The sequence below is a fragment of the Arachis ipaensis genome, chromosome B02, assembly GCF_000816755.2.
Source record: "Arachis ipaensis cultivar K30076 chromosome B02, Araip1.1, whole genome shotgun sequence".
Classification (NCBI taxonomy): Eukaryota; Viridiplantae; Streptophyta; class Magnoliopsida; order Fabales; family Fabaceae; genus Arachis; species Arachis ipaensis.
In genome coordinates, this window is record NC_029786.2 from 90,578,489 (window position 1) to 90,594,510 (window position 16,022).

The 16,022-nt window shown below is 35.9% G+C and overlaps 3 protein-coding genes across 3 annotated transcripts in view; 2 read left to right on the forward strand and 1 right to left on the reverse strand.

The window, feature by feature from the left end:
* The window catches only part of LOC107625684 (disease resistance protein RPP4-like), a 36,421-nt gene that overhangs the window by 17,820 nt on the left and 2,579 nt on the right, over positions 1 to 16,022 (reverse strand). The window contains 3 exon segments of the mRNA XM_016328380.2: positions 13,166 to 13,971; positions 15,128 to 15,585; positions 15,985 to 16,022. The exon segment at positions 15,985 to 16,022 is cut by the window's right edge and continues 1 nt beyond it. Coding sequence (XP_016183866.2) covers positions 13,166 to 13,971; positions 15,128 to 15,585; positions 15,985 to 16,022 — 1,302 coding nt within the window.
* Positions 4,654 to 5,558, forward strand: LOC107627617 (disease resistance protein TAO1-like). Its single transcript, XM_021116158.1, has one exon. It carries the CDS (start codon positions 4,710 to 4,712, stop codon positions 5,310 to 5,312), a length of 603 nt encoding a protein of 200 aa, XP_020971817.1. The 5' UTR covers positions 4,654 to 4,709; the 3' UTR covers positions 5,313 to 5,558.
* LOC107625695 lies at positions 10,545 to 11,790 on the forward strand. Its single transcript, XM_021116161.1, has one exon. The coding sequence runs from the start codon at positions 10,910 to 10,912 to the stop codon at positions 11,348 to 11,350; it is 441 nt and encodes a 146-aa protein (XP_020971820.1). The 5' UTR covers positions 10,545 to 10,909; the 3' UTR covers positions 11,351 to 11,790.

Consider the following 16,022-nt stretch of genomic DNA (forward strand, 5'->3'; position numbering starts at 1 on the left):
CATAAAACTCACATCTTCAGACAATAGCCAACAAAATCAACATCCATATTACCAACATCAACATACACACTCACCTACATCAATCAACATCATAATACATCATTAATACCAATACTTCTCAACAATCACCATCACCCACAAAATCCAAATATAACCAACAATTACATCAATTCACATATAATCATTCATACACCAACAAGATTCAATCCTATATTAGGGTCAACTAGCCTAAGTGTCCATGAGCATTACATATTACATAAAGAAAACTGAAACCATACGTTGGCGAATTCCCAAACGCACCAAACACCAAAACGAAGCCACCAAGCTTGATCCAAGACCTCAACCAACTCCAACAAACACCAAACCTTAAACTAACAACACATATATATACCAACATCAAAACCTAAGATACACAAAGCAACTAAACACAAGGGTTTAGTGAAACCTTACCTTATCCAACGTGATTAGGGATAAAATCCAATATTTACCCGCTACTAGAGATCACCTAGACAACCAAAACCACAAAATCTACTCAAAACTATGACCTCAAAAATGCAAAAATCTAGGGCACAAAACTGGTAGGAGAGATTGGATTTCTTACCAGGTTTCTTTAGATAGAAATGTAGAGCTCAATGAGAGCTTTGCGTGGCCGCAAACAGCTCGTCAATCGGAGGTCCGTAGCTCAAGTTATCGCGAGTTGAAGTGGGGAGTGAATAGTATTTTCTTCTTCCTCTTCTCCCCTCTCAATCTGATGTGTGTGTGTGTTTATGAGATGAGAGTTCATTAAATGAACCTTATATATGTTGGACTTGGGCCCAACTTGGCCCCGGTCCAATCTGTTAGCGTTTTTAGTCCGTTTGGTCCAATTTCGGGCCAAAATTTTAAAATTAACGCCCGGTTTTCAACTTCTAATATTTTTCTAAGGTTTTTGACAATTTTTACTTTTTCTCGTGCAGTACCGGGTAGACTTAAACCGGTTCAACTGCTGATTCGCGGTTTTTCACGATTTTTCGCAGAAAACACATTTTCTGACTCAGAAAGACCTACTGAGTCCAAAAATCACCTTTAAATCCTCTAATTCTCTCTCTAACTTTTTGGAGTCTAAACTGGGCAATATAATCACTTAATTAATCAGTTGATTAGTTACGGTTCTTACATATATATAGTGTCCGGAGGCAGCAGAACATGCCTCTGCATGATAGGATCTCTCCATATTCGAAGAGGGTCAGTTTGTACCACCTGGCGAGGCTCAACACCAGGTGGTTCTGGTTGGACGAGCCCTTAGTCAGTGCTTTCATTGAGAGGTGGCGTCCTGAGACGCATACCTTTCATATGCCCTTTGGATAGTGCACTATCACGCTGCAGGATGTAGCATACCAGTTGGGGCTGCCCGTGGATGGTTTACCTGTATCCGGGTACCTTACTGATTTTGAGAAGTTTATGGAAGTAGGCAGACCGACGTGGGAGTGGTTTGAGAAACTATTTAGCGAGCTTCCACCACATAATAAGGTGAAGCAGTATACAGTCCACTTCACCTAGTTTCATGAGAGGTTCAGGGTGCTGCCAGATGATACTACGGAGGAGACCGTACGCATATATGCACGGTCTTATATTATGATGCTGCTTTTCACTCAGTTGTTCGGTGACAAGAGTGGAAACCGGGTTCATATACGGTGGTTGCCCTTTGTGGTGAGGCTTGATGATATGGGCAGTTATAGCTAGGGGTCAGCAGCGTTGGCCTGGCTATATCGTTGCATGTGTCGGGTGGCCAACAGAAACGTGAAAAACTTGGCAGGTCCCCTGTAGCTACTGCAGTCATGGATTTTCTGAATGAGCCTGCTCGCAGTAGACATTTGGCCCTCATGGATTCCAGCCGCAGACGTCTGACCCTCATGGATTCCAGTCCCAGCTACATGTAGACCTGAATGAGCCTGCTGGCAGTCCATATGACAGTTGGTTGGGCATGGGAGGGACGCCTGCATCTGCATATGGCGTCGGCATGCTGGTCGATCCTCCAGCACAGCAGCGCCAGAGGCCCGCCAGAGTGAGACGGGCCGCTCGATGTGGTACAGGGTCGCATCTTCTGGGCGCATTTGGACATGACTCTGACGACGAGGATGAGGACAGGCAGGAGCCGTAGCTTACTATTTTATGTTCTCATTGATGATACCTATGTATGTCGGATTTACCATGTACTTTTGTACTATATGTGTTTATACTTAGTTTATTTCCATTGAATTAGGTGTATGTAATGTATGTTTTTTTGTTAACCACACACTTTGTTTTATGTTTATATAAATTGTATACTAACGCATAAACCGCTACACCCCTCTTGCGGTTTATGCACATTTTACGCCCACACGTAAACCGCGACACCCCTGTTGCGGTATATGCTTATTTCTCGTTGCACGTGATATTCATTTTTCATTTTGTGCATTCTGATAAAATTGCGACTTAAATTAATAATTATTAGTTAAAAAATTTACAATTATGTACTATTTTTTATTATTTTGGTTGAAAATAATATATTTTGATATTGTTTTTTAGGATTACTGACATAAAATTTTGATAATTTTAAAATAATTTAAATACTTTATATCTTAATTCTTTTAGCAAAACTTCAACAACTCATAAAAGTTAACACAATAAATAGTTATAAATTAAAGTGATAGACAAGAGTAAAAGTTGCGATGATGATACTTGGTAATAATTAATATCGATAGGAAGAAGAGAATGTGAAAGGAGAAGAAAAAAATGAGAAAGGAGAACAAGATAATATAATAGTGACGGTGAGACAATGACATGTATGTATATAGAGAATAATATATAGTAAAAGAAAAAATAGTGTTTGATATAGTGAGGCGATATAATACAAATATAAATTAATAATTTTGAAAAAAAAATGCAATTAAACATAGTTTAAAGAATTAAATATAAAATTAAAATAATATTTTTTATCAATTGAAATTATACATAAAGATAAAGAGTGTTTTGAATATAAATTAAAAATAATATTAAAATTAGTACTATCATAAAATATTTTAAATTTAATATTATGTAAAAATAAAAAAATATATATAAGGACTAATTTGATTAATTTTTAAAATTTTAGGAATGAAATTGACTTACGTTTGGACTTTTAGGACTATTTTGATTATAAATAACTTTTTTATATGTCAAATGACACGTGACGTACTAGGTGTCACTGACCTGATACGTCATCCAATCATCTGGTAACACGTGGCACTTAACATCGTCATCTAACTAACGGCAGGACTAATTTGAGTTACGTTTTATCTTTCAAGGACTAATATGACTAAAAAAATTATTTAAAGACTAATTTAAAGAATAAGTGATCTGTCAGGACGAATTTGACTATTAACCCGATACTAAAGATACAAAACGTGGAATCTAGAAAAGTGATATTAGAGGAAAGAATTGGCCAAAAGAAGATACCTGTTGTACTTGATGACGTAGACAAATTGGAGCAACTAAATGCTTTGGCTGCAAATCGTAAATGGTTCTGCCCAGGGAGTGTAATAATCATCACAACAAGAGATCAACGTCTTCTTAATTGGCTTGGAATTGACAAGGTATATAGGCTGGAAAAGTTGAGTGACAGAGAATCTGTTGAACTTTTTAGTTGGCATGCATTTAAGGAACCATTTCCTATTGAAGAATTTGTCGGGTTTACAAGTAAAGTGGTCTCCTATTGTGGGAGATTACCGCTAGCACTTGAGGTTCTTGGATCACATTTGTTTAAAAGGGGAATACAAGAGTGGATAAGTGTTTTGGAGAAACTCAAAAACATTCCCAATGAGCAAATACAAAAGAAGCTGAAAATAAGCTTTGATGGTTTAAACGATGACGAAGATAGGGAAATATTCCTTGATATAGCTTTTTTCTTTATCGGAATGGACAAAGACGAAGTAATTGATATATTGAATGGCTGTGGATATTCTACTGAAATTGGGATCAGTGTTCTCAGGGAACGATCTCTTGTAACAATTGACTCTTAAGAACAAACTTAGAATGCATTATTTGTTGCGAGATATGGGAAGAGAAATCATTCGTGAGAATCTACCTTTACCCGAAGAACGCAGTAGATTGTGGAATCCAGAAGAAGTGCTTGATGTCTTATCAAAAGACATGGTATGAATCTCATGGATTTTTATTTGATTTTTGAGTTATATATTGTTTCTTGGATCCTAATAAGAAATTGGGTTTCAAATATCATTTAAACTCACTAGAGGCTACAAATAATTATCTAACCATGGCATTTTGTTTTTCTGTTTATTTTATTTTAAAGGGAACAAAAGCTATTCAGGGACTTGCTTTGAAGTTGTCAAGGATGAAACCAATTCATTTGAAGACCAATGCTTTTAGGAAGATGAAGAGACTAAGATTGCTTCAACTTGGTGGTGTACAACTTGATGGCGACTTTAAATACCTCTCAACCGATCTTCCATGGTTGTCCTGGCATGGATGTTCTTCAGAATATACAACTACAGGTTTTCATCAAGGAAATTTAGTTGCCATTCACCTCAAATATAGCAATCTCCAGCTAGTATGGAAGAAGAGGCAGGTCCGATTAATAAACAATTAGGCTAGGTGTATTTTAAAATCAGCCACCAAAATCAGCCACCAGTATAGTATAGAGCAGGTAGCTTCTTCATTTATTTATTTATTTTTTATTGAAATTTTTGCAGATGCTAATGAAGTTGGAAATTCTCAATCTGAGTCATTCTCAATATTTGATAGAGACTCCTGATTTTTCAAACATTCCTAATCTTAAAAAGTTAATACTCAAATATTGTTCAAGGCTATCTTTGGTTTCCCATACCATTGGAGATCTTAAAAAAATTCTTCTAGTCAATCTGAAAGGTTGCACAAACCTTCGTATACTTCCAAGAAGCATCTACAAGTTGAAATCTCTGAAAACTCTCATTCTTTCTGGATGTCCAGAAATTAACAAGTTGGAAGAGGATTTAGAACAGATGGAATCTTTGACAACTTTGATGGCCAATAAAACTGCTATAACACAAGTGCCAAATGCATTGATAAGATTGAAAAGCATTGTATATGTTTCTTTGTGTGGCTTTGAAGGATTGTCCCGTGAAGTGTTTCCTTCAATCATTTGGTCATGGACCCCCCCAACAAATAACCTCTCACCCCAAATGCAAACATATGCAAATGTTTCATGTCTTGTTTCTTTAACTATGCCAAATAATAGCTTCCATGGTACATCATCCATTATCGGAGAGCTCCCAAATAATCAGAGTGTCAGGTTAGAAAGCGGTTCACAAATATAAACAACCGGAGATTTTACCTTGGATGCCATAAATATAAAAAATTGTAAGGAACTGGAAGCACCACCTGTGATATCACATGTTTCAAATATGGATACCTCAGCCTTAGTTGATTGTCGCAGTCAAGATGACATGCCTAGATCAAAAGCTACCATCAGTTTCATTTTAATTCAAATGGGAACGAAATGTCCGGTCACAAAAATACTAAAAGAAAGCATTTCACAGGTTTGTGATATCTGTCTTACTTGAAGTGTCTGAATATTATGTATATTCAAATGTACAGGAAATCATCTCTTTATAGAGGAATTACAGAAATAAAAATAACTAAAAAATAGAAAAAAATACTAACCTAAAATAAAAAAATATTTCTAATCATAAAATCCCTAAAAATAAGCTAAACTAAAATCGGAAAGGATATTATAATTAATTCTATTTACAGAAAAGATTCATGAAATAAATTAGGAATCTGATTTTGATTTGATCTAGTCAACACTCCCCCTCAAGCTGGCTTGAAGATATCCTTCATTGACAGCTTGCTTATTATGCTATCAAAGATTTTCTTGGGTAATCCTTTAGTTAGAACATCTGCCAATTATTCCGTGGTCGGAACATATGGGATACAAATCTGTCCTCTCTCAATCTTTTCCTTTATAAAATGCTTGTCAACTTCAACATGTTTAGTTCTATCATGCAAAACTGGATTATGGGCAATAGAAATTGCAAATTTGTTGTCACGATACAACCTTATTGGTGGAGAAATGGGAACCTTTAGTTCTTGTAGGATTTTCTCTACCCATAGTGCTTCACATATTCCATGAGCCACTGCTCTAAACTCAGCTTGTGCACTACTTCATGCCACAACACTCTGCTTTTTACTCCTCCAATTAACCAGGTTTCCGCCAACAAAAGTACAATACCCAGATGTTGACCCTCTATCCATGACATTTCCAGCCCAATCCGCATCTGTATAAGCTTCTACTTGAAGATGTCCATGCTTTTTGTAGAGTAACCCTTTCCCAGGCGACCCCTTCAAGTACCTTAAAATTCTAAAGACAGCATCCAAGTGTTCTTGACCAGGTGAATGCATAAACTGGCTTACCATGCTCACAGCAACGGCTATATCCGGGCGTGTATGGGATAAATAGATTAGCCTCCCTACCAACCGCTGATATCTCTCTTTGTCTATCACATTTTCTGGTTCAGCTGGCTTCAATTTTAAGTTAGGCTCTATAGGTGTTTCAGCAGCTTTACCACCAAGTAATCCCATCTCTTTTAAAAGATCTAGGATGTACTTTCGTTGATTCATAAAAATGCCTTCCTTAGACCTTGCAAATTCAATTCCAAAGAAGTATTTTAATGAGTCAAGTTCTTCGATTTCAAATGCTTTGGCAAGCTTTTCCTTCAAGTCTTTTAGCTTCAAAGAATTATCACCTCTAAAAATAATGTCATCCACATATACAATTAAGATGGCAGTTTTATTAGCTGCAGAATGTTATAGAAAAGGGTATGGTCAACTTGGCTTTGAGTATAACTAAATCCCTTCACCACCATTCCAAGTCGTTCAAACCAAGCTCTTGGGGATTGTTTCAATCCATAGAGAGATTTCTTTAGTTTGCACACTTTGTTCCTCCCTAGTTCAACCTCAAATCTAGGTGGGAGTTTCATGAACACCTTTTCCTCTAACTCCCCATTCAGGAAAGCATTTTTTTATATCCAATTGATGTAAAAGCCAATTGTAATTCACAGCAAGAGATAAGAGAATTCGCACAGAGCTGAGTTTGGAAACTGGAGCAAAAGTCTCTCGATAATCTACTCCATAGGTTTGTGTATATCCCCTAACTACTAACCTAGCCTTATACCTCTCTATGCTTCCATCAGCATTGCACTTGATGGTAAAAATCCACCTGCAGCCAACCAATTTTGTATTCTGTGGCAGATCTACAATCTCTCAAGTTTCATTCTTCTTGAATGCATGCCACTCTTTCATCACTGCTAATTTCCAGTTGGGATCATCTAGTGCTTCCTCTATGTTCTTAGGCTCAAACAGATTTGTAATTTTAGAAGTAAAAGCTCGATATTTTTGAGAGAGATTTTGGTAAGAGACACAATTGGAAATAGGATGGTTGGTGCTGGTTTTGAGTACCTTTTTGGTGCATGTTTTGGTTTCTTTCCTAAGGGCTATGGGCAAGTTATTATTAGAAGTGACAATTTCAGATTTACCTGGAAGTTCCTGAAGTACTACAGTTGGGCCGTCTTTCGAATTTTCAGATTGGGTTGGTACAGAGATGATGGGCTGGTCTCTAATCTTTTTGGGATATTTTCGAACATAACACCGAAGCTCCTTTTCTGATTGTGGTATTTCTTTTTCTGTTTGGATTCTAACTAATTCTGGCACAATTTTAGAATTGGTTTCCACATCTTGTTTTGCAATTGTTTTAGAATTTACTTGATTAGTGAAAGTTGTATCCTTAATATGTAAGATAGGAGTGGGTAAAAGTTCATGCACAAAATTTTCTTCCCTTAGACTCTCCCCCTGAAGAGAATTTTTCTGAAAAAAGGTTTCATGTTCCAAAAAAGTAACATCCATGCTTACGTGAAATTTTTTGGTGTGTGGATTGAAACATTTATAACCCTTTTGACTTGGGAAATAGCCAATAAAAATACATTTTTCTGCCCTTGGATCAAGTTTACTTCGATATGAAGGTGTATGTAAAAATACAGTGCAACCAAATACTTTTAAAGGTAAGTCAGAATGCAATCTACATGCTGAAAAATTCTTTTAAAAGTATCCAACGGTGTGCAGTAATTTAACACACGTGTGGGCATTCGATTTATGAGATAGGCTGCTGTTAGGACAGCATCTCCCCATAAATACTTTGGAACATTACCCTCAAACATAATGGCACGTGCTACTTCAAGAAGATGTTTATTCTTCCTTTCAGTAATGCCATTTTGTTGGGGTGTATTGGGGCATGTAGATTGATGTTGAATACCCTTCTTTTGAAGAAATTCACCAAGATTTTTATTAAAGTATTCAGTGCTATTATCACTTCTTAATATTGAAATTTTTGTGTCAAATTGTGTTTCTACCATTGTTGAAAAATACTGAAAAATTTTTGAAACCTCTGATTTTTCATGCATGAGATAGATCCAACATAGTCGTGTGTGGTCATCGATAAAAGTTACAAACCATTTTTTTTCAAATTGAGTTGTTATTTTCGATGGACCCATACATCACTATGAATCAAGTGGAAAGGTTTAGATGCATGATAAGGTTGAGAGTAATAAGGAGCTCTATGACTTTTTGAACGAATACAACTTTCACATTTAAGCAAAGAAGAATCAATATTCTTAAACAAACTTGGAAATAAATATTTGAGATATGGAAAACTAGGGTGTCCTAGTCTATTGTGCCAGAGCATTATTTGGTCCTTTATAGGCATAGAACTTATACCACTAAATCCTTGAGCTATTTTATCCTTCGAAATATCCTTAAAATGATAAAGTCCATCCATCATCTTAGCACTGCTAATCATCTTTCCCGAGGTCCGGTCCTGAAAAATACCATGAGTGTCAAAGAATGTCACAGCATAATTGGAATCCTTGCAGATTTTACTAATAGAGAGAAGATTACAAGAAAGCTTTGGTACATGTAGGACATTTCTTAGGTCAATATTTTTGGACAGTTTAAATGTACCTTTTCCAGCAATAGATGAAAAACTACCATCAGCAACTCTAATTTTCTCATTTTCAAAGCAAGGAGAAAAAGTTTTAAATAAAGGAGAGAGGCTGGTCATATGGTCAGATGCACCTGAATCAACAATCCATGGTGCATTCAAGTTTGAGGTGCAGTTAAGGGACATAGGAATACTAAAATTACCTGTTTGAGCCAAAGAACCACCAGGAGTACTAGACACAGAACTGGAATTTAACAGCCTTATGAGCTGCTCAACCTGTTCCTTACTCAATGATTTTTCAGCCTCATGAGCAGTTGGGATAGAGTGTATTTTGGGATCAGGTTTGCTGCCTTTAAGATGTGCTAGTTTTCCATGAATTTTTCCATCAAGTTTCTTGCGTGTGACGGGGTTTATTGCAGTGGTCACACCAAAGATTGGAAGGGTGCTTCTGATTTGATGAACTTTTAAGTGCAGCAGGTGTCACTAAGAGTGCATTTGACTCCAAAGAAGTCTGTTCAGCCTTGCCTTTCCCTATCATCATAGCTCTACGAGTTTCCTCTCTTCTAACTTCAACAAATACTTCTCCAATTGAGCCTTTCCCTATCATCACAGCTCTACGAGTTTCCTCTTTTCTAACTTCAGCAAATACTTCTCCAATTGAGGGTAGGATTGCTCTTCCAATAATTCTGCCACGAACTTCATCTAGCTCCACGTTGAGGCCTGCAAGAAATTGGAAAATCCTCCCTTCTTCCACCATTTGTTGGTGGTGTTTGGCATCAACGGCTGAATTCCACTTGTAGTTATTGAAGTGGTCAAGATCCTGCCACACCCACTTTAATGTGTGGAAATATTTGGTGACATTGTCACTCCCTTGTTGAATTTCTCTAGCTTTTAGAGTAAGTTCATAAATCTGGGATTTATTCCCAAGATCAGAGTACATCTCCTTGACACTATCCCACAATTCTTTGGCAGTGGTATAGTACATGTAGTTACTACGGATATCCTCCTCCATTGAGTTCACCAGCCATGTCATCACCATAGAATTTTCGGTATCCCACACATTATATTGTGGGTCAGTGATGTTAGGCTGGTTTCGCTCACCGGTGAGATATCCAATCTTCCCTCTTCCACGGATATACATCTGAACTGATTGAGACCACCTAAGGTAGTTTGACCCATTGAGTTGAAATGTGGTGATCTGAACTGAATGGGAGTCACCACTAACTAGTACCCGTTGCTCAGATTTTAAATATGATGGAATAGGAGTGGTGTTCTATTTACAGAAAAGATTCATAAAATAAATTAGGAATCTGATTTTGATTTGATATAGTCAACAGTCTTCAAACTATCAAATTTTATTTTCTTCTAATTTATTTCGTTTACTATATATATAGATAGATTCTTTCTATTTTTAAAAAGAATTTTAGCAAAAGTAGTATTACAAGATATTTATAAGGCATTTCTCAACTCTTAAACTAACTCTTGGAATCAGGTTAGTAAAACTGGAATTAATCTAGAGAGTATTTAGAAAGAGAGAAAACAAGAGCAAACAAAAGACTTAGGCACAAATATTATTTGCAGAAAACTAACCAATGAATTGTTTATATAATCAACTGCAAAGAGAAATTAACACTTAACTTTGCAAATCATTAAAATATACTCTGCCATATCTTATACACTTATTACTTGAACAACTGAAATTTGTATTCTTAACCAAGCATATGTTATTGTGAATCATTAATCATACAGAAACTGGCTGCCAGTACCAGTGATGTGGGAGAATGTTTGCTCCCTGGTGACAACAATACTGATTGGTTAAGTTTCAATGGTGAAGGTCCTTCTGTGATTTTCGAAGTCCCTAAAGTGAAAGGGCATAATTTGAAGGCAGTGACATTGTGCATTGTTTATTCCTCCCCAGATATCATGACATATGAAGGCCTAATTCTTAAAAATCTGTCGATCATTAATCACACAAAGATCACTCCTTATCTATATGAGGGAGACACCTTGCTTTCACTTAGAGATGAAGATTGGCAGAGTGTTATATCAAATCTTGAAGCTGGTGACAAAGTTCAGGTGGTTGTTGTTTTGGGGGATGGAATCATTGCGAAGAACACTGCAGTTTACCTCATTCATGATGAGTTGATCGACCAAAACATTGATGAATGCCAAGAAGATGTCATTGTGAATAGCATGGTTGTTGGTAAGAAAGAAGATGCTTCTAATGTTGATGATATGAGAGATAAGAGTTTCAGTGTCCCTGCTGTTGATGCTACACCTGCAATCAGTAATAAGATTCCTGTTTCCGGCACAGATAAAAAAGTAAGTGTCATGGATGTAAGTTTGTTACGTTCTATTTTATGATATAAGCATAATTGTTATCATTTTGGTTGTTGTAGTTCAAGTTGTTGGACAAATTGAATTGCTTCAACTGCAACAGAGCAAAATTGTAACAAGTTAAGATCTAATTTTCAAGGTATGATGGCCTTCCTATGCTGCTTTACTTCCCAGTTAGGCAAGCCCCTAGCCGAGCCTGGGTTCTCCTTGCCTCATAGCCCTGCTGCGCATACAGCACGGTTCTTGTATCATGGATTTTCGCTACGAATCTAACAACAAGTAAATAAACAAGCTGTAGTTTAAAATGAGAACGATAATGATGATTTCAGGTATCTTATCACCTTCTCTATCCAGATGGAGCTCGTTACTTGTGTCTTGGCCTTCATGAATCTAATTCAGAAAAGACTTAATGTGGGTTGTGCTTATTTGACTATTTGATGATCATACTCTCTGGAATTTTCGTTTTCCAAGCGAGTTCAAATTTTTCTGAAAATAAGATATGAGCATTAGTTTTACACAGAATCAGCAGACGAAATGAACAAAATAAGTACAAAAACATAGAGAAAGTAAAAGAGGAGAGAACTAATGTGTAATTGAATATGAAGTTTCAACAATTACATACTTCTTTATAGCATAGGCGAGTGTGAGCATACTATATAAGGTGGCAAAATGAATAAATGTACTTTTACATTTTTAATGACAGCAGAAAAGACTTTCTACAAGTTGATAATTTCAGCAGCAGTTAATTTGAAGTTCAAAATAGTAGCAGCACTCCCAAGATAAACTTAAAGGTAGTAGTAACATAAAATATAGGAGTCAAATAAAAATGCAAATATAACCAGGTCCTTAAAGTGCAATTTTGCTTTAAAAACTCTATCAAATTTAGCCTGCAACATAACATGGACGAAATAAATTGTATACTTTAAAATAATGTTCATAGATACTTAGACAATTAGCACTTACATTGTTATCTCCACCATGAACAGTGAAATTTGCATATGCTACCATATCATCAGCACAAACAATACCTTCAGCTTGTTGATCTGCATATACGAGATAAACCACTGTCTTCTTCACTGTGAATCCTAACCCCGCAACAACAACAATCTGCACTTTGTCACCGGCTTCAAGGATTGATGTTACCTTCTGCCACTCCTCATCTTTAAGTGAAGCCAGTGTATCTCCATCATAGACATAAGGGGTGGTTTTTGTGTGATTTATGATAAACAGATTTTTGAAAATATGGGCTTCTGACGGTACATTGTTTGGGGAAGAAGAATAGACTATACACAACAACACTGTCTTTAACTTACGCCCATTCACTTGAGGGAAATGGAAAGTTACAGAAGAATCTTCGCTACTGTATGCTAACCAATCAGGATTCTTGTTGCCAGGAAGCAAACAATCTCGAGGTACTCTGGCACTAAATTTCTGCACAATAAAAAAAACATACTTTAGAATTGGAATGTAAATATAAGGTGTAAATCTCATACAGTTAAAGTTTGAATCAAGTGAATAGGTTGACAATAGAGACAAACCTGAAAAATATTCTCTCTAAGTACCTCTGTGACAGCACAACTCATTCCCATTTGGATTAAAATTAAATTCAAGGAAATTTCAGCTTCAATAATGTCATGTTTGCTGCAACAACCAGCTAATAATAAGGTACTCCTTTTTGAGACATTTGATGCACTTGATGTTACTATCATTTCATTGCAGTTTGTGACCTTAAAAGTATCAGAAGCTACATCTGCTATTTGAAGTTGTGAGCCACACTCCAGCCCAACATTCTGAACCAGTGGAAGCCCTCTGATGATGGATGATAGGCCTTGAGAATTAGACCATCAAAACTTATTTTAAGCTTCTTCTGTACATCATTGTTTGGAATAGTTTTGAGTTTATTCAAAACACTCCTCCATTCATATACTTTCCTATTAAACAGATGTGACCCAATTACCTCAAGAGCCAGTGGCAATCTCTCACAATATGAAACAACTTCATTAGCAAGTGAAGCAAACTCTTCTTTTGGACACGGTTCTTTGAATGCATGCCAGCTAAAAAGTTCAATGGATTCTTTGTCATTTAACTCTTTCATACTATATAACTTGTCAATTCTAAGACAACGTAGAAGATGCTCGTCTCTTGTTGTGATGATTATTATGCTACCGGGACAGAACCATTCACGGCTTGCAGCTAAAGAATTTAGCTGCTCCAATTTGTCCACATCATCAAGTACAAGAAGAATCTTTTTCTGGCCAAGTCTTTTTTCCAATATTGACTTTCCAGATTCAATGTTTTCTACCTTTATTTTCGTTGTCCTAAAAATAGAAGAAAGAAGTTGCTGTTGTAAATAAAGAATTCCATTATCTTGATCCCAAACTTCTCTTATATTTAGGAGGAAGCACCGACCTTCAAACTCGCGGAAAAGTTTATTATAAATCGCTTTGCTAATGGTTGTTTTACCACTCCCTCCCATGCCCCATATACCAAGTAGTAGAGGATTTTCTTGCTGCTGGTCTTTTAACATTTCAATCACCTCTTCAACACGAGATTCAACTCCTACCGGATGATTTGCAACAAACAGTTCCTTCATGTCCAGCATATGAGTAATATGTTCAACAATGTTCTTAATATCCTCACTTTCATTCCTGCACCATAGGTACTAGAGATTATACAGACAGTAGGAGAAGATTTACAACTTTCTCAAGTTGTTTTAGTTTCATTGTAAGTATAATGTTGCTTAAAGTAAATAAAGACATGCAAGTTGGACAAAATTAAGTTGAATTATATCAATAAGAATTTCATAGGCATTTATATTGGAAGAAGTTAAAGAAAAAGAATTTTAGTATGCAATTCCAAAATTTAGAATTTATACAAACTTGCTAAAAAAAACTTTACATATTTAAACACCTGTTGAATAGAGATTTCTCCAAAATGTGAAGGATATTAATTAATTTACCTGGATTTTCGGATGACAAACCCCGCAATACACCCGACTTCACGGAGTGCTTTCCTCCAACTCTGCTCCTTGCCTTTTATTTTATCCGGATATCTTTTCATAAGGTTATCAAAAGCTTGTCCAAACTTACCAGTTTGATTTCGCACTTCTGAGGGATCTATATGGTAGAATACTGGCAGCACCTTTTGAGTTTTGTTTCTACAACATATCATGATGTCTTCCAACTCTTGCAAACACCATCTTGAAAATGCATAATTTGGTGACAAAATAATGATAGAAGTTTTAGACTCTCCAATTGCTTTCAGAAGCGAGATTGAGAGATTTTCCCCTCTTGCTAGCCCGTCTTCATCCTTGAAAACATAGATACCAGCATTTTCAAGAGATGCATAAAGATGTGAGATGAACTTTGAGCGAGTTTCTTTGCCTCGAAAGCTCAAGAATACATCATATGGCCTTTGCTGCATAAGTTTTTAAATGTGAAAATAAAACACACCGAACTAACTTTTAGACAAGTATTAAATCTATGCAGCATACACTATAAACTGAATTAAAAGTTTTTTATTCCATAGTAGCATACATTCACCTTAATTAAAAGTTTTTTAACAATTTATTATATTAAAAAATTTATTTTATTTATTAATGAATTTATTTTGGTAAAACGGGGGGCTGATTCGTGGCTGATTTTCAGTACGCACATTACATAATTATTAAAAATAGGGTGGAGAGGAGTGAAATTTCAGGATTAAGGGATTTGCAATTGTTTTTCTTTTTGTTATGTTCCAAAAAGAGTTTCAAAAACAAATGGCAACTATAAATCAATTTATGTGCTATATTAATTAATTTACCTGGATTTTCGGATGACAAACCCTGCAATGCACCCGACTTCACGGAGTGCTTTCCTCCAACTCTGCTCCTTGCCTTTTATTTTATCCGGATATCTTTTCATAAGGTTATCAAAAGCTTGTCCAAACTTACCAGTTTGATTTCGCACTTCTGAGGGATCTATATGGTAGAATACTGGCAGCACCTTTTGAGTTTTGTTTCTACAACATATCATGATGTCTTCCAACTCTTGCAAACACCATCTTGAAAATGCATAATTTGGTGACAAAATAATGATAGAAGTTTTAGACTCTCCAATTGCTTTCAGAAGCGAGATTGAGAGATTTTCCCCTCTTGCTAGCCCGTCTTCATCCTTGAAAACATAGATACCAGCATTTTCAAGAGATGCATAAAGATGTGAGATGAACTTTGAGCGAGTTTCTTTGCCTCGAAAGCTCAAGAATACATCATATGGCCTTTGCTGCATAAGTTTTTAAATGTGAAAATAAAACACACCGAACTAACTTTTAGACAAGTATTAAATCTATGCAGCATACACTATAAACTGAATTAAAAGTTTTTTATTCCATAGTAGCATACATTCACCTTAATTAAAAGTTTTTTAACAATTTATTATATTAAAAAATTTATTTTATTTATTAATGAATTTATTTTGGTAAAACGGGGGGCTGATTCGTGGCTGATTTTCAGTACGCACATTACATAATTATTAAAAATAGGGTGGAGAGGAGTGACAAATTTCAGGATTAAGGGAGTTGCAATTTTTTTTCTTTCTTTGTTATGTTCCAAAATGAGTTTCAAAAACAAATGGCAACTATAAATCAATTTATGTGCTCATAAACCATAACATCCTACAAACCTGAGGCTCAATCAATGATTCCTTCATATACATTTCTC